The following is a 19,670-nucleotide window of genomic DNA, read 5'->3' as shown; positions in this document are numbered from 1 at the left end:
TTTGCTGGGTCAGGTTAGTGACAAGAGTTTTCAACTTCATTCTTCTATATCTTGTTCAAACACTTGTAATTCTGCTGGACTATGGTTCATTTCTAAACCAGGAATATATTTTTCTAACATGTTCTTGTTTAAAGCAGCTTTCTTTAGTTAGTAATTAGTGATATTTGTAGGGAAAATGAATTTCTGGATAGCTCTTGGCATTGGTTTCTTGAATTGAGCTTGTGGTAGTTGGGATATTGTGGCTGTTTGAGATATTGTGGTTGTTTGAGATAATTAGTGATATTGTGGTTGTTTGAGATAATTGTTTGTCTCTCAATTTGGTGGCTCAGCTCATGTTTTGCTGAGTTTTGGAATTTTGTGGGGAATTTTGGTTAGTTTGGGTACTTTCGCAGCTCACTTAGGAACTATGGTCAGAGGAATTAGAATTATCCATTTTTTGCTGCTCTTGTGGGCACCTACCGTTGATGGGTAATTGCTGAATTTGAAAGTTTCATGTCAAGCAATCCAGCAAGTGGGAATTTCCTTTTTTTCTTCTCTATTCTTCTTTGTGGTGAATCTAATTTTTAGGGGTGTTAAAGATGCTAACTGTGGGAGGTAGAATGTGGATACTTTTGGTTGTATTTGTATCGATGAATCATGGATTTTATGCCTTATTTACTCCAGCTGATAGCTACTTGCTTGCCTTTGAATCTTCCCAAAACGTCACCTTTGATCTCATTTTTTGGTCAAGTCGAGTAAAAAAACTTGATTAGACTCGACTTGATAAGGTTTGATTAAAGGTCGAGCCTTATCGAGTCGAGTATCGAGTCTAAAGGAAATTTCTCGAGTCAAGTTTCGAGTATCGATTTTTTGGACTCGATCGAGCTCGAGCCGAGTTCGAGCCTAGACATATATGAGTCGAGTCGATCTTGAGTATAGCAATACTCGAGCTTGACTTTGCTCGATTACATCCCTAATGTCAGGTGAATGTAGATATGTTAATAAATGCCTTGTGGACACCCGATGAAAAAGCTCATTTACTAATAGTTAAAATAGGATTGATGTGAGATAGGATTGATGAATGTGAGATAGTATAATTCTCATAATCAATGTGAGATAGGATTGATGAAACGGGAAGGGTAGAAGGCCTCTAAATTTTAAAATTTCAATCTTAACCAGATTACTTTTGTCACTTTATTTATTCATTATCTTATAAAAAAATCAAACATACCAAAACTAGTTAGTTTTACTAAATTCACATCTTGTAGTTTTGATGCAAAACTTTAGCTTAGAATTTAATTGCTTAACTTTCGATTTTATATTTAAGGAAATTTGTCAAATTGGTCCCTAATATTTTCACAAAATTTTTTAAAATTCCTAGCATTTAAAATCGGTCAGAATCGTCACTAACATATAAATTATGATCCATTTTGATCATAATACTTGTATTTGCTCATTTTCCGACTGAAAATAGCACGTCTCTCTCACTTAAGCATATTTTTAAAGGCAAAACCGAAAGACACCAGCACCTTAAATCCCTACAAGAACATCGGCTCCACTCCTTTCTCTATTGCCGGCACCACCTTAAATCGCCGTAGGACACTAGCAACCACCCTTTTCATCTGCAGGAAAGCCATCACCTTTCTAAAACAAATCCTTAGGTCAGCCTGAAATACAGGAGAGATGTACGAGTCCTTACCTACAAAGTTCCACTTTCCGCTCAATCCATCCCTCTCCAACCACCTATCTGGCCTGAATTCCGCCCAATCCGAACCCCACACCTCCTTTATTTGCATAGGGATGATAAGTCACACTGGTGCCCTTCCTAACAACTGTCCCATCGGGCAATACATCATCCTCTGTTACTTCTTTGGTATCTGTAGGAACCAATGGGTAGAGTCTCATGGTTTCGCAAAGTGAAGCATGCGTGTAAACCATGTCCTTAACTTCATCATATACTGGAGATTCAAACTTTTTTTTTTTTTTTTAATTTCTTCTATGATTTTCTTCTGAACATTTGGGTTGCCAAAGACTAACCAGAAGAATCATGTTAATGCGGCAGAGGTTGTGTCTCGGCCTGCCAAGATAAAGCTAATAACAATGTCAATGACGAATCTTCATCGGAGTGGCCTGAGCTTAAGAATCGTGACAAGAAATCAACTGAATCAATTGATGATTTTTCTTCCACTTCTACCTTATTTTCTTTAATGATCTGCTTGGCAAATTCCCGAACTTGATCAACAGCTTCCTTAAGTTCCCTCTCTGATCCAACATTCAGAGCCCGTTTAACCTTCCAAATAAAGGAAACAGGGGAATTGAATCTTTCAGTACTGATTCGCGTAGCATCTTCAAAAGCAACAGCAAATTCGGCCTTCGGCAGCTCAGTTTGCAGCTGAGTTTTGGATTTGCTGGTTGGTCTTTTAGGGGAAAAACTAAGGGTTTTTTGTGATTGTAATTTTAGGAGATGATGTTGAAAAGGGGTGTTTTTACTTTCAACCAAGAATGAATGATGTTTTTCGATTTTGTAATTAAAAATATGCCCACGTGAGAGAGGCGTGCTATTTTCAGTTGGAGAAATGAGCAAATACGAACATTACGATCAAAATAGATAATAATTTATATATTATGGATGATTTTGACTGATTTTAAATGTTAGGAACTAAAAATTTTTTTTATAAAAGTGTTAGGGACCAATTTGAAAAATTTCCCTTATATTTATGCTTGTTCACTTTCATACTTGTCACACAAAACCACAACATTGCTTAAAACTTGTTTCAACATTTATTTCTAAAAATGTAAATAGAAAATTAGTTGTAGTAAATAAGTCAAAATTTGATTTGGTGTATTTGTTAAAATGTGAGCTGTATCAGTCGGAGACTTGAAGTGATGATATACTCTCAATATGATAAACGAGGCCATTAACACATCTAAAGTCTTGCCTTTATGGATTTACTGTTTGATCATATTATTTATCATTTTATAGACCATAAGAAAATTTTCTCTTCATAACTACAAATATAAAAGAAGCCGATAACTCGAAGACAATAATGCTTAGGTGACAACAAAGCACAACATAATTGATAAAACGTTTGACTCCTAATTGATAGGTTATGGAATCCAAGGGGGTGATAAAGTTGAAATCTTAAAACTGAAATTTGAATTCTAAAATTTGAAGTCTAAATTTATTAAATTATTAAGTATTAGATCTGATATATTTGAGTGTATATTACATTAAGTGATAAATGAATAACTTATTACTTATTTTTTTGGAGTAAATTTTGCCTAAAAAATTCAGTATTACTTAATTAATTTAGATGTTCAATTATTTGTTGTCAAACGTATATAAACATGTTAAGATTTGAATTTATTAATTTTAAGTGTTAGATTAAATTATCAAACAAGGACAAATCTTATAAAAATGCTTTTTGGACAAATGATTGAGTGAAGCAATATCTGTACAAGTACAAAACATACAAAGATATATAAGTAATTAATGTAAAATAAAAATAACTAAAAATAACAGAACAAATTTTTTTTTGTATTTTTTGTGAATACGCTTTCATAATCACCTTTTTATCAAAACATACATTAAATTGTTACAATATATTTTTTTTAATAAAAATACTAAAAACTAGCAATTCAAACGGATAGTCAATTTACAGTCTGAGCCATAATAGACATCAGAAAACAGAACAAATTGACTATGCCACTAAAATTCTTATTACCAAAGAAAACCAAAATTCTAAGCCATTAAGATGTCTAACAGATTTCTTAATTTTTTGGTACCGGTTTATTCAATCACGGCGTAAATTTTCGGAACTTTCAAACAAACGCATAATACCAAAATAAAAAAAAGAAAATGTAAAAGAAAAAAGAAAAAGTTTTAAAAAAACAGAAATGAAACAAATTTGATTTTCCGATCCTTCGTATATAAGCAACTGAAAATTCAGTACCAGTCTCCAAACACGGAGAACGCGCCTTCCATTTTCTTCCTGCAGTACACAGAGTTCGCCATCCTCCGCCCTCCTCTCTCTCTCTCTCTCTGGAACGCTACCAGTAACAGGTACCATTACCACTCATATCTTTCTCTCTCTCTCTCTCTCCCTTATATCGTTCTCGGCTTCTCACGCCATTCCACGCTTTCACACAATCAAGCGCGCACTTTCTGTAATCGGTTCATGAACTCTAATTTTATCGGAATCGAATTTATTTGTGCAATGTACCTTAGTTAATCGTTGCGTTTTGTTGATTACTACTTTTTACGGTATTTGTGGTTGTTTTCCGAGGGAATGACGGAAAAGTAAGTGATTTTTTTTGTTCCGATTTTCTAATTTAGTGTTTCTGGCTTTTGCGATGATTAATTTTGGAACATAAGAATGATCAATTACTATCAGGATACTCCTTTATGTTTCGTATATTCTAAGGCTATCTGGTGTGAGAAGCTAGGTGATGACATATCTCGGAATAACTATTTTAGATGCTGATATTTTATTTATATATTTTTTGCGAGTTAATCAACGGTAGTGCACTATGTTGTCCTTGAATGTTTCTGCAATTTTTTAAAAACATCTTTAGCTATTAAATCAGCTTACTAATTGGCTGCTGATTCTAGCGGTTTGATTTTCAGGAACTATAAATTTAGTCTCTTAAATTGCTTGCTAATTGGTTGCTGTATTTCTGTTGTTTATTTTATTAAAAAGAAAACTAATAATTTATCCCCAAAATAATTGAGAAAACATAGAAATTTGTCATCTATACTCTGTAAAGCTTGTAGGAGGTTTTATGGGGTTACGTGTACTCGTGTATCTTCATATAGTATGTCCGACGACATCAGTGCAATTTTGTCGTTCTTTATAAATTAAAGTATGAGAAAATTGAAGAGTATATTAACAGATTAATAGGTTACCATTACAAGCATTGTCATTGTCTGCCTGATTCTTATCACGTAATGCATGGATTAATTGGTGGTCAGTTTTTGATTCCGAATGGGGATTGAAGCGGTGACTTTAGGGACTGTATAACCTAGAGCTATTTGCAAGCTCATGCTCATTAGAATTGTATATATTGGATTCCTTTGTGTAATTTGTTATTTCTTTTGTTATTTTTCTTGAAACTTTGTGTGGTTTCTGCAGCCAGAAGGAAGAAGTTGGTTGCTTAGCAAGATGGTGTCATTTGAAACAAGTGATTTGAGAAGTGAGTCAACAGAATATTCTATCTCCTTTCCATCTTGTTATAGTGATTGCTTTATGATTTGATACTGGTTTGAAGTATTTTTTTTCACATTGTGGTTCTTCATCATTTTTGGCTCTTGGACAGCATCAGTATGAGAGTTTTCTGTTATTCCTGCATTCATTGTAATCGGATTACCATTCTCCTGTGTGGCATAATTAATTCCATGCCTAAAATTTTGGTTGTGGTGGACAAAGAGAGTTATTTATTTTTACTCTAAACTAAACTTTTTTCAGATATTGTGTGAGTTGTATATTCTGAGGGGACAAAATATAGTTGCTTTATGGCCTCATTGTTCTTGCGAGAAGATATTTTTCTTTTCTCCTTGAGATTGTACATTCTGGTGAGCAACTGCCAGTTCACTCTTTTACTGGTAAGTAACTGGCTCTAAGAAGCGAAACTGTTGTTGAAGAATGTCAAAATACTTTATGTAAGCAAGACTTGTCCTTAGGGGGGTCACTTCAAGTGCAATGTTTCAATTTGCAGCAAGCTTGACCGTACTATTCAAAGACATGTGGTGCATGCTTTAAATGCAAGTTTTATTTGTTTTGGATCAGATTATGACCTGAAATTGGATATATTACAAGTTTGTTGATACAAAGGCCACCATAGGTGGAGCTTCATAATTGATTGGGATATTGAAAACAGAATATATATTTAAACACTTGGTAAAGCAAAGTGTATGCTGTTTGACTAGAAATATAATTTAATTCCTTGCATGTACTGTCTAACTGCGATTATAGTCTTTCACTTATTTGTGCTAACTAGACTAAAGTTTTATTTCAAACTTTGTGCTGTCAAGCTGTGAATCAATTCATTAATTGACAGATTGTTGATATTGCATTTGGCTTTTAATGGAGCTAGTGAGCTATTCAATATAACTTGTTTGCTAATCAAGAGGGTTGGGGGGGTGGGGGGAAGAGACCCCAGAGACAAAGATAGAGGTGGCAGACTGACTAGAAAACATAACATATATGGTTTGGGGAATTTGTCTTAATAGCAAATACAGGATTTAGAGGAAGAGCTCCTTGGTTATGTGGCATTTTTATTTTGAATCATAAACATAGATATCTAACTGAATTATTTGATGAAGGTTGTACATTCTGTTAATGCAGATTGGTTTTATGTTGGTTTTCATAACATTGATTGTTACCATCTTCCAATGATAATCATGACTTTTAAAAATTAATGACTTAAACTCTGAAGCCTCTGGAGGAGTTTATTGGCATTTTCTTTATGCTACTGCAGTACATTTGTTGGTTTATATTCTGATAAAGCTCTTTCCTTTTGTTGGTTTATATTCTGATAAAGCTCTTTCCTTTTGTTGGTTCTGGAACAAATTTTTGATCTGGATCATATTATTGAAGTGTAATCAGTTTGCATTAATAAGAATAACTTTTGATGGGCAGAAAGTTTAATTTGCAATTCTTCTCAGATTATGTTTTCATGCTACTTTTCTTCTGTCACTGATTACTTTTAACCTATTTTGCAATATTTCTTATGTTTACACCAATGGAACAGAAATTGGAATAGGATTGACTGGGTTTGGAGTGGTGTTCACTGCTGTTGGAGTATTGTACTTCTTTGACAAGGGACTTATTGCAATTGGAAATGTAAGAAAATCTCCCCTTTCAAACTTCTTTATCATGTTGATACTGCATTATGAACTTTTCAGTTTGTCTACCTCTACCTGCAGCTTTTCTAATGGTGGCCACTTTTCTCTGATGTTCAGATACTCTTCTTGTTAGGATTGACCTTGACCATTGGAGTTAAATCCACCCTATTATTTTTCACAAAGAGCCAAAATTTCAAGGTTACATCCTTTTTCCTCTCTCATTCTCTCCCCATCTCGTTCTTAGTATTCCTGGTCATAGTACTGATACTCTACATGCAAACAGGGTTCAATCTCATTTGGTGTTGGCTTCTTCTTTGTTATGATTGGGTGGCCTATGATTGGAATGATCGTGGAGACTTATGGTTTTTTTGTGCTCTTCAGGTATCAGTGATATACGATGCATGTTAGCTCACCTCAATCTTTAGTTTGGGTGCTGGGGAAGTTGATTAATAATTAATAATTTGAAAATCTTAATTTGCAGTGGTTTCTGGCCTACCCTTGCTATTTTCCTGCAGAGGTTACCAATTGTTGGTTGGTTCTTCAGTCAACCATTTGTGACATCGGTATGTTTAGCAACTTACAAATTGTTTGTGTTTCAACCCAGTAAGACCGGGTTGCAAAGCATATGCTTTTCCATGAATGTGTTTCCAAGCTTATTACGTGCCTCATATGCCAGAAAAGTTATATCTTCATGCATTATCTTCTATGTATCAGTTTGCCATTAATAGACTAAGAGTGAGGTTCATTTGACCAAATTTTTATGGTGCCATACTCTTGCGTTTGAATTTTCTCACAGTGTTATACTATCTGAAGTCAATTTTGAGATCAGAGGAACAAACGAAGTCGGGTTCTCAGAATGTATGTTCTCTTGCACTCGTATTTTCCTGGACTGAGGGCTAAGGACACTTTTTTTTATTTAATATCTGCAGTTCTTTGAACGTGGGAGACCTAAACGAGTGCCTGTTTGAAGATCCGAATCAAATGAATCATAAACATTGAATTGACTGGTTGCTGTATAGGGCTGCGTCTGCTGAAAATTCAACATCCTCCTAACTTTGTCCTTTCCAGTGCATTGTGGTTGACATGGCTGATTGACAAACTGGCTTTCACATGTAGAAAAAACTGTCAAAATCCTCCCTGGATTAGGGCCTTTGCTGTCTGATTTTGTATTTCACCATGGTTTGTCTGCATGCTTCAGCAGCGGTTAACTGGTAGAACTTGCTGTACAGTATTTGAGCGAAAATACTGGTTTTGTGGATGGATATAAAAACTGGCTTGTAATCTTTTTTGATTACAAAACAGGCAACTTATTGTGATTGTTTCATAGGGTAGAAATGCTTAGGGGATTGATTTTTGCAGATATGCGTAGAGGGTTAAAATGGAGAGGGGGGGGGGGGTTACGGCAAGTAATTTTGTCATATCCTTACACTGCATTAGTGCTTTTAGGTCCTGGTTTTACAAATAATAGCAGCATCATTTTCTTATCGTTTACACATTTTTATGTACCTATACATCACAAACATCTATCCACTAAAATGGAGAAAGGAAAATTATAAATATTGTTCTCGTTAGAGATCCAGTGCCCGACTACAATTTGTTCAGGCCACAATCGTGAAGAGTGACATGTCGAATTCGATATGTTTCCAACCTGAGATTCTACATAGCATCGCATACTTCAGCAAGTTGGCAAGCAGGCACTAGCAGTGCATTACGCCATTACTCGGGTAGGCTGCATGCAAAAGTCAAAAGAGCCGAAGAACTGGCTGAGATTTGCTTTTCATCTCACTTCTTTTTTGTTCGCTAATCTTGTTGAAATTGTTACACTTTCCTTTTTGAGAGTTGTTCCAAAATGTTTGCCACTTGTGATATGTAATTAATGTAAGTCCCACGTACTAAAAATGATGAGTCGTTTATCAAGTTAAAGAGAGAAGCGTGAGTTTCAACTTTCAATCAGGGGCGGATTTAAGTTGGGAACACTGGGGGCACGGGCCCCACTATCCTCCTTAAATTCTTATAATACTTATACAATTTTAATATAATTTCAAGTGTGCCCTCAGAGTTTTTTTAGAAAGGATGTGAAAGAATCACGTGATTTTTTAAGTTAGTTCATAAACTAAAATTCTAAAAAGATACGTGGGGCACAAATTCCATTTGAAACAAGCTAAAAAAAACCTTTTTCATTTTAACTAGTAAGTACTAATCATATCATTCACTCTCTTTGGGCTCCACTCCCCAATTTCCCTACCCTCCTCTGGTCCTCCATTTTTCCCCCACAACCAAGAGCCACTACCTTCTACAACCAAGCAGCTAGTTACTCTTTCTCTTGATCAATTCATTCAATCATATCATTCACTTCCTTTGTCCCCACATCCCAATTTTCCTTCCTTCCACTGGTCCCCCATTTTCCCTCCACAACTGAGAGTCATTCTTATTTCCACAACCAAATTAGTTATCAAAATATAAAAACTCGCAGTAAATTAGTTTATTTTTGAAATAAAATTATTATTACATTAATAATTTTGAATTTATCTTTTTATGTTTTTCATGGAATATATGCATCATTTGTATTTGTTGGTTTTTTTTTTTTTTTTGCTTAAAAAACTAGAAAAGGAGTAGGTAAAAAATTTTAGTGTTGCTTTTGCCCGCACTAAGAATTTTTTCTGGCTCCGCCCCTGGTAGGGATGGCAACGGGGCGGGGTTGGGGCGGGGGATCCCTCCCCCATCCCCCGCCCCGCTGCCTACAAACTCCCCCCGCCCCCACCCCGTCCCCTACCCCGCCCCGCTTCCCCCGCGGGGTTAATAAAATTTTTTCCCGTTGGGCTAATAAAATTTTATTATAGTTAAATTTTAATAAATAATCAAGTACTAAAATATCAACACATCATCAAGTTATTATTCATTTTAATTTTACAATTGAAACTCATAAAAACAATCAAACAAAAGTTATTTGAATACAATCCAACATGATGAAATAAATACAACTAAAATAGTTAAGTTTTCACTTTTGGTACAAATACAATCACTAATTCATTATTGTGTTTGTGCTTTTTTTTTGAGAAAAAAGTGTTATTCTATTAAGTGTAATTAGAAATTTAGTATAAATGTATTAGTAAATTTAGTATAACTAATTAATAAATTCTATTAGTAGACATGTCTAATTATTCGTATAATTGATAATATCAATTATATTACATACACTAATATACATTATATAATACATCTAACTAATAATATCATTATCATAAGTTTATAACTAATTAAATTACATATTATATATATTTTTTGCGGGTGGCGGGGCGGGGGCATACTCCCCCGCCCCCCGCCCCGTTTCTAAACGGGGGGATAAAATTCCCCCCTGCCCCCGCCCCCGCCCCACCCCCCGCCCTGAGAGCCCCCCGCGGGCGCTCGCCCCTATTGCCATCCCTAGCCCCTGGTCCCCGCCCCCCGCCCGGTTTCTAAACGGGGGGAAAAAATTCCCCCCCGCCCTGAGAGCCCCCCGCGGGGCGGTTGCCCGTGAGCACCCGCCCCTATTGCCATCCCTAGCCCCTGGTTTCAAATATGGACAACTCTTTGTACGTGCATGTAATGGCATGTGTAGTCATGCGTGCAAGGGAGTACAAGAACCTTACTGTCTCCTTGTAAAACTTTTTAATTCTAGCCACTAATTGAAAAAGACAAATATGAAAATTTGAGCAAATTTCTTTCCTTTTCATCAATCGTTGATAAAAAAAAAAACTCCAATTTCAAAACGCGTCAAACTTTTTGAGACGAAAGAAGTAACATTTAATAGCTATTGCTAATCACCTTGGCTGCACTAGTCGGCCAACTAGGAAAGTCTCCCTTCCAAATTACATCATCACGCAAGTTAACGTAAACTTGCCAGTGTATGACTAACTGCATTGCTTGTTCTCCTAAGCCATAGAAAAACAACGCATTCTAATTTGTGACTAGCTACATTACCAACTTGGTTGTGGCATGTTTGGTGGTTTAAAAAGTTCTTGAACCATTCTCGTTGCTAGATCGTTATCCTCGTATAGAGAAAAAGCTACATAGTTATCGATGCAACTCATTCCGAAAGTTAAAAATTGGTTAATTGCATGAACTCACCATTAAGCTGGGATGATTTTCTAGAGTACGTAGTTGTCCTTTTAATTACCTAGCGATTTAACAGTTCGATTTTATTAAACTAGCTAGGTTTTATAGTTTAAATTGAAATCACTAACAGATGTGACCTTACAAAGGTTCAACGAATGGACGGGTCTAGTCTCAAAATTGAAGTCACTGGACTCGATTTTCTTTAATGTGTATTGGCACTTTTAATTACATGTATTGAGTCTCAAATTTCATACATTCTTCTCCCCTAATATATATTTTTTTGGGTTTCCCTTCAAAACGTTCTCTTCAAATACTTATTCCAATCTTTTATTCCTTCGAGTCGTTATATTTCTTCTATTCAGCCTTGTATTTGAGAGATGTGACTAGGGATGGCAATGGCGGGTGCCCGCGAGGGGTAAAAATGGGGCGGGACGGGGGCAAAATATTTTCCCCCACCTTAAAACGGGGTGGGGGTGGGGCAACATACACCCGCCCCATCCCCCGCACAATTTTAAAAAAAAAATAAAAAAATATATATATATATATAACTCTAAATTTCCAATCTTGCATCCTCACTTACAAAGGCCAAAGCTGGTCTCACCGTCTCTGTACCAACAGGCAACACCGCAACAGCCGCACCACACCACCGCAAGCAACAAGCCAACAACTGAAAGAATTGGATCAGTTCCCTGCCTCCACAGTCCACACTTCAGCTTTCTCTTCAGTTTTTGTTTTTCCCTTTTGGTTTCCCCTCTACTTTTTAGAGTCAGCTGGAAATGCATACTTCTTCTCATACGTATGTTTGTATATGTTTCTCGTATGTTAAGATTTCTTTTGGACAGATGTCTTTCATTTCATTGATTCTTTTCCTTGTTGGATTTTGTCCTTATATTTCTGCCATATGGACCTTCTTTATTTATGTTTTTCCCAACGACGGCAGGCTTGCACAGCTCAATCTTCATGGAAAAGGAAAGACAACTACAGTCTAGTTCCATCAACGAGTCCAATTGATAAGCATTTCCATAAGCTGCGAGTATTCATAATTTAAGTTGTTAAATTGAACATTTATGATATGTCAACGCGGGGAAAACGGGACGGGAGTGGGGCAGAGGATGAGGGGCAAGGGGCGGGGGATGGGATTGGGGACAGGGAGAGTTATTTGATAATGGGGCGGTAGATGGGGGAAGGATCCCGCCCCATTGCCACCCCTAGATGTGACATTAAACATAAAAAAGAAGAACCAAAAAAGAAAAAAAAAAACACAGTTTGTGGATCAGTAAAAAAAAAAAGGAATTAAAACTGGTGTGGGTACAAAGTAAAAATATTATCTCGAAAATGTAGTAAGATGCAATAAAAGTTCTTCATACCCTGAAATTCCCAATTGGTCCTCGGCTCCCCATCACCCTCGCCTGAGCTCAAAATTCCCCGCAGTCAGCAACGAGAGTCCACAGTGTCGTCAGTGAGTGAGAGAAAAGCAGAGGAAGAAAAACTCACTTCCAGAAATGGCATCATCGGCATTGAGATCCAGCATTCTTCGTCACATCAGAATCCCAGTTTCACCAACCCTAACCCTAAATGGATCTACTAAACTCGGGTCCGTCCGATTTATGTCGTCGCACGACGATCACCTCGACAAGGAAGAAGTCATTGCTAGAGTCCTCGACGTTGTCAAGAGCTTCCCAAAAGTTGACCCTGCCAAGGTCTTTGTCCTCTCGTTTATTCTTCAATTTCTATCTTCCTTTGATGCTTTTAAGTTTCTCCTGAATTAGTGGTAACAGGCATAAAACGTGCAATGATTTATTTTATTGGCTATTAAGATGTTCCGGGTTTGACTTTGTTTAATCTAGTAACTGTTTTGTAAACATCTGTTTGTGGTGGTTGACAAATTTAAGGGATTTAAGGGTTGACAAATTTCATTGTTTATGGGTATCTGGGAGCTGGAATAGGATAGAGGAAGGTGGGTTTGGGAGATGTATACTTCTCATTCGTAGATAGCTATTTGCCGGTGTTGAATTGTTCTGGAATGTATACAGTTTATGACTACATATGGGCCTTATCAGGTTTAGTCTATGCAAGAATTTCTGTTATTTGAGTGGTGCTTCGTACGACGGCTTGAGAATGGCGAAAAAGTTTGTCGAAGCAATTAATTGTGAAGTTTGAAGTTTTTACATATAGCAAGTTCAGAAACTAGGCATTGAGGTGTTCTTTGTTAATGAAATGAAACAAGGACAGGCCGTTACAGACTCAGACACCGAGCTGGTTGCTCCTTTGGATAGATTTGCAGTAGTATAATAAGTTAGAAATTTCAACTTGGGATAATGAGTGTAGTATTGTGGGCTTTGAATTGGGATTCTTGAAACTTTGATTTTGAGCTGCTTTATCATTAATTGAAGTACAATCTTAACTATCATCTTCAGAAAAAATTTCTCTTCAATAGAATCTTCACGTGGTTTGATCTGCATTTGCTTGCTGCTAAATAGCGTGTCGTCAAAATCTGTATTGGGATAACATTTTGGCCTATACTCTTGGAGCTAATTTTTTGAAGATGTTTATTGAAATATCAGAAAAAAAAGGCTCCTACTTTAGCGATAATTGTAGAAAATCTGAATCAAGCATGGGCAGGGACTTGTAGCATTGGGAAAGCGAGTTTTGATATGCACTTGCACTGACAGTTGTTAGCGATATATTTTGGGTTTTTCTTCCCCTGCTACTTCGATTTGTGCTGAAATGACACTACAGGAATGTAACCCTCCCCCTCGGGTGGGCACCTAAGTAATGGCATTTAGATTAACCAGGTGTACATGAGTAGAAAGTTGCTGAACTTGAGGCTTCTTTAAGAAAGAGCAGTAGGCTCCCTGAAAGGGCTTGGGAGGTAGGAGTTTCGTGGTTCTTGGTTATGATATTTTTCTATGAGCAGCCTCTACTTGTCAGCTTTAGTGCATTGGGTGTGATTTGATGCAAGCTTATCCTTGCTGTTTATGCTGGGTTGCTTTTCCTGGTGAGAGGATCATACTCTAGCATGGGACTGCCTGTTGTTATTGTTGGGGATGTACTTCCTGTCTAATCCTTGGTGCTGCTAGTTGCTTTATAGTGCAACTATGAAACATCATTCCATCAGGTTTTTTATTATGAAGCGATCTGTTGTCTTTTATACTAAGAGTCAATTCAAAAGAATATCTATCAGCAACGTATTTGGATATGGGAGAACAAACAAAATTATCAGACTGCTGGTTTCTTTTTCTTCTTAATCTGTATGGTAAGCTGGTCATATGGCAACTTTTTGTGCTTGAGATGATGACATGGTAAGCTGGTCATAAGGTAGTTTGCTACCTTCTTGCTAGAAAGACGAGCATGTAATATTCAGATATATTGGGGCTTTTCTTTGTCTTAACACTGACATTTGTTTTGCTGATGTCCTTCACTTTAGTTCATCTACTACTATCTGTCGATCCTCTTGTATCTATCATTGAAAAGTATTGTTAAAACCTTCATAATTGGCTTAATTGTTCTTGTAACCAGTGTACATTCTGGGCTCCAATGAAGAAAGTTGTTTTCCTTGAAGCCCTCTAAACTAGTTTAAGACACCGGCACTCTATCAACTAAATGCTTTTGGGCGGTACAATTTGACGTAATTATAATGCATGATAGATGTACAGAACTCTTCTTCTTCATCAAAAGAAATGTCTATTTCAGTATTTGTAACGTCAATTGTGTGAAGTTTGATGTTTGTTGAGGAAATTGATTTTGCGCTGGCAAGAAGACAGGTCCTCTCAATAATAGGCTTCAATATAAAAGAATAAAGGAAACCAGTTTTCTGTTGGATCTAGAATGATGAATTGAAATTATGGCATATCTCATGCTGTTTCTTAAATTCATTGGAATAAGGAGCTGTTAATGTCAGATTTATGCATGTTGCTTGGAAAGTACACAGTCAATCTGTTGCAGGACCTTACATTATTGTCTCCATTCCTACGATTATCCATCAATTGTGTTTCCTGACAGCATATCATTTTATTTTGATTAGACAACAAAGGATTAGTTGAATGGAAATCGAAATAGTTGCTGACTTCTGCTTCTTGTGCTGCACCTGTACAGGTGACTCCTGATGTTCATTTTCAGAAAGATTTGGGATTAGATAGTTTAGACACTGTCGAGATCGTGATGGCACTGGAGGAAGAATTTAAGCTTGAGATCCCGGACAAGGAAGCCGATAAGATTGATTCCTGCCATCTTGCAATCGAATATGTCTATAACCACCCAATGGCTGGTTAAATTTTGCTACTTTCTTTTTGTTTTTGTCATTTTCTTTGAGAAGATGATGTTACATATTGCCCTCTCTTGGTTTGACTGGTTGGAATGTTGTAGAATTCTGTCACAGAACCGGTGGGGAATAAAGCAACTCTGATCAAACATAATTTCTTTTACAGGTTTGGGACTCCAACGTTTATTTTGAAACCAGATCGACCGGTCGAATCGCAAACCGGTCATGCGTTCGGTCCGATTTAATGAATAATTCAAAGATTCAATTGAATTGGTTAAATTCAATTAAGAACCGTTTGAACTAGTAAAAATGGGGAGGTTTAACCAGTTTTTATTAATTTTTTATTTTCTAAAACAAATTTTTTGGTTTTTTCAAAATTTTTAATACAAAAATAAATAAAAGTTATTAAACCTTTGAATCGGTTGAATTGTACATTAGAAAGTTTTTTTGGATCAACTTTTCGGTTCGAGTTTAAAGACATTGTTTAATTGGATCCACTCTTCAAGTCTAGAATGAGATGTGCCAGAGGCAACTTGTCAAATCTTAATGAATTTTGCAGTTGTCTTAGTACATTAATATGTTAGAAACACTCCCAACGATTTAATTGGCACTATTCCTTCTAAGGGTAGGTACGAATTCATGCTTTTACTTTTGGAAAATGATTTTTTTTACTAATTGTAAAAGGCTTCGAAGCAATAGATAGCACAATTTTTCTCCCAACCAAGAAATGCATATATGTTAAGTGCCCACCGCTAAAAATAGATTTTCATTACCAGTTTTATTTAACGATTTTCATTACCAGCTTTATTAGATGAATCAATTAGAATGGTAAGTTCCAATGCAATTCCAGCAAGCAAAGCATGTTAATATCGCATACTTCTATCCTCATCTTCATCATCTTGACGTGTTCTACAAGTGGTTTCTGTCAAACTGATTGAGGACACATATCTGCATTATGATAATTTTTCCAAAAAGTTCTGCTTTCTCTCTTTTATTTTCTCATTTCTTACTTCTATTCCTTTTTTTTCCATTAAAGCTTTTAATTATTTTTCAATTTGAATGAACTATTTCTAAACCATCATCATCAATCTCTATTGTCATCTATTGTTTTCCTAGACGATTGAAAAATCCCGAAGTTCTGAGACTAACACTCCATAATGCCCACATCACAAAATTAAAAGACTAGGCCTCCACTCCTCTCTTGCTTGAAAGGCTCTACCAGCGGCAGTGTTCAGTACCTAAAACTAAGACGACTTCAGTGGGGTTTTGTTTGGCTGAGGTTGACCAATATCCCTTTCGAATCAGAGCATGTGTTACAGTTGAAACTTTCCTAGAACTAAAGATACTACATTACTGTCTTCCAAGAACTTTATCAAATAGATCGTGGTGTGCTCCGGACAACCATTCTGCATCACTAAAGCTAGCTGTCAACGTTTAACCGATTTCCTCGTATTAATTTCGCCAAGTTTCGCAACTATGAATAAGTTCCTATAAACCACTGAGCTTTGGCTTAGTGGCACCGAAAAGGGATTAAGATTCTGTTTGATAATTCAATTCAACACTTAAATTTAATAGATTCAGATGTTAACACATTCAAATCGTTTGATAATAAAAATTTGAACATATGAATTAATTAATTGTCACTGAATTTTCTAGGCAAAATTTGCTCTCAAAATTAAGTGATAAACTATTCACTTATCACTGAATATGATATACACTTAAACGTATTAGATTCAATACTTAACAATTAATAACTTAATGAAATCAGATTTCAGCAGATTTCAGATTTCAGTTTTATCAAACACACCCTAAGTTAGGGTTCGAACTCCACCTGTAGTGAAAAATAATCCAAAACAGGTGTCAGAGCACACCTTTGGTCTAGTCAAGTTTGTATACCTGTTAGTCCTTTATACAGCTACAACCTCTTTAGGCTATTTTTTCCTACAGAATCTGATAGATTAGATTATACAAATGTTATCGTTGTTGGAAAAAAAGAATAGCTTCCTATAGCCGGATAAAATGAAGGGTAAATTATAAACAACCCTCCAATAGTTTGGTTTATTGTCATATGATTTTCCTAACGTTTCAAAATGCCCACTTCATCCATTTATGATTTCATGTAAAGTGAAAACTTGATATAAAATAACCTATGTAATATCATTGGTTAAAATACCAGTAGTATCCCTATCTAAATGCTAAATTAAACGACAATTTAAACACCTTGTATAAAACTATAGGGGAATTGTGTGGATAAATGCAAAAATCACAAGGGACTAAAGTGAATATTTATACAAAGTAAATATTTATGTAAATCATAGGAGGATTAAGTAGATATTATGATTTTATCACACACAGCTTTTTGCGACTAACGACATTAGTGAGGAACATTTAGGACTCCAGAATCAAATGAATTTGGATGTTAAGATTTCACTACTATGAGAGAGTACAATTAATTGACAAACTGTTTTTGCTATTTCGTGATAACTTTTTTGCCACCTCACTCAACAATACAAACATGCAATCATGTCATCTTATGCTTAGACAAAAGGTGCTTAGACATTACAGCAAAAATAAAATAGTACATTTTCATTATTTTGCATCATTATTTATCTCCTTAGTTTTGCCAACAATGTTAATGATTGTGACCATATAAATTAATGGTAATGCACTGAAAGTGGTAAAAAAAAGTTAAGAAATTGTAATTAGAACAAAATTGTACATTGTTATTAGTTTTCACCATCTTTTATCTCATTAATTTTGCAAATGTAATGATTTGATTTAAATGAGACACACTTGAGAATAAAGAGTACAAAGTGTTCAAAATTGAAGTTTGTAAAATTGAAGTTTAGGGTACAAAGTAAAAAAATGATATAAATTGAAGTGTGCAAAGTGAAGTTAGTCCAATTAATGGAGGTGCATCATTCTTTTTTAATTTATCTTACCTTCATGATCTATTTCATTTAAGTGAAATGATGTAAATATCCTTCATATTTCTAGAAAATCTCCTTTTGGTCCTTCACATACAGAATGGAGTAAATGGTCTCTCACGTATTCAGAGCATGCTAAGTTGTTTTCAAATCACATTTCTGACCATTTTTTAGATTTAAAAGTGCACACTTTAACCCACATGCAAATAAATGTAGAAGCAAAATGAGAACAATGGTAAGAAAACTTACATGAGCTTTCACACAACATGTGAGTTGAGCGTGGACTTTATAATCAAAAAGTGGCCGGAAATGGAATTTAGGACCAAAATTGTACACTTTGAATGTGTAAGAGACCATCTGGCTCCATTTCATATGTGAGAAATAAAAAAACAGACTTTTCAGAAATATGAGGGACCATTTAGGTCATTTTTCCTTTCATTTATTTATGGGTAAACAACAAAAAAATCCCCTGTGGTTAAGCAATCATACATAAAAGCCCCCTGTGGTTTCATATCATACCAGTCGATACCCCGTGATTTGAATTAACCTGAAAAGTGGACGGAAATCGTCAAATATTCGGTGTGTGTCTTAAACGAACTGCAAAGGCGCGTGCATATGCGAAAAATAGATTTCCACCACAAACTTTCACCTGATATGCCTATTTTACCCTTCACTCTTTAGTAATAAGAGACCAGCTTCTAAGTCTTCCGAGTCTTCATGTTCGGCCAAAATTGAAGATTGAAGGAAGCATTCGAAGCCTGTGCAAGTAATCAATCAAGCAGAGCTTGCAGGCTAGCAAAGGAATTGCAGGAAACAAAGCCTTAAGGTAAAAATGTGAACTATATCTGTATATATTCGGTCTGTAAATTCTGAAGGAAAAGTGCAGAAAGTACCCCAAGATGTCTTCCTCAAGCTCTCGACCAACAAGCGGGGGAAATGGAGGCAGAGGTCTTCGATACCAGTACAATGTATGTAATTGTCGAAGGAAGGCAAAGCTACAGTTTGTTGAGTCGGAAAAGCCATCGAAAGGATTGTTATATTTTGTGTGTGAAAAAGATGAATGTGGGTTCTTTTCATGGTGTAACCCAATTTACAGAGACGAGCCAGATCGAGATGCACCAGTTCCCGTAGTGAGCCAACCTGTTCAAGAAAATACATATTTGGGTGGCGTGCTCTCGAAACTGGAAAATTTGGACAATGAAATGAAGAATTTGAAATTGCTAGTTGGAGGTTGTGTTATGGTATCTATCTTTTCTATTTTACTGTTGTTGATGTCTATCAGATAAGATAATGGTAGGCTGTTGTTGATGATGTAGTTCTTCATCTATCAAATTGCTAGTTGGTAGGCTGCTGGTGATGTATAGAGTTTTGTTGCAGTGAAATTGAACAAAGTTGGTAATCGACATCTTGGAGTTTTGTTTTGGTAATCTGCATTTTGAAAACACCAAAAAATGAACGAAATAAGCTAGCTGGTGTTTTGTTTGCACATTAGTAGTCTTAGCTCAACTAGCTGCATTTCAGCAGGTAGTCTTAGCTCAACTAGTTGTGGAGTTTTGTTTGGTGT

The 19,670-nt window shown here is 35.9% G+C and overlaps 2 protein-coding genes and 1 pseudogene across 2 annotated transcripts; 2 read left to right on the top strand and 1 right to left on the bottom strand.

Annotated features, from left to right (window-relative positions):
- Positions 1-1,517: 1,517 nt before the first annotated feature.
- On the bottom strand, positions 1,518-4,049 carry LOC113759366 (annotated as a pseudogene).
- On the top strand, positions 3,954-8,060 carry LOC113763896 (vesicle transport protein GOT1-like). Its single transcript, XM_027307882.1, has 7 exons — positions 3,954-4,042; positions 5,112-5,172; positions 6,730-6,821; positions 6,941-7,021; positions 7,107-7,204; positions 7,305-7,386; positions 7,753-8,060. Exons 2-7 carry the CDS (start codon positions 5,142-5,144, stop codon positions 7,789-7,791), a joined length of 423 nt encoding a protein of 140 aa, XP_027163683.1. The 5' UTR covers positions 3,954-4,042; positions 5,112-5,141; the 3' UTR covers positions 7,792-8,060.
- Positions 8,061-12,321: 4,261 nt separating this feature from the next.
- LOC113761947 (acyl carrier protein 1, mitochondrial-like) lies at positions 12,322-15,342 on the top strand. Its single transcript, XM_027305148.1, has 2 exons — positions 12,322-12,618; positions 15,014-15,342. The coding sequence occupies exons 1-2, from the start codon at positions 12,421-12,423 to the stop codon at positions 15,188-15,190; spliced, it is 375 nt and encodes a 124-aa protein (XP_027160949.1). The 5' UTR covers positions 12,322-12,420; the 3' UTR covers positions 15,191-15,342.
- The last annotated feature ends 4,328 nt before the right edge of the window (positions 15,343-19,670 follow it).

This window comes from Coffea eugenioides, chromosome 2 (assembly GCF_003713205.1).
Source record: "Coffea eugenioides isolate CCC68of chromosome 2, Ceug_1.0, whole genome shotgun sequence".
Taxonomy (NCBI): domain Eukaryota; kingdom Viridiplantae; phylum Streptophyta; class Magnoliopsida; order Gentianales; family Rubiaceae; genus Coffea; species Coffea eugenioides.
This window is presented reverse-complemented; position numbering and strand designations above follow the sequence as displayed.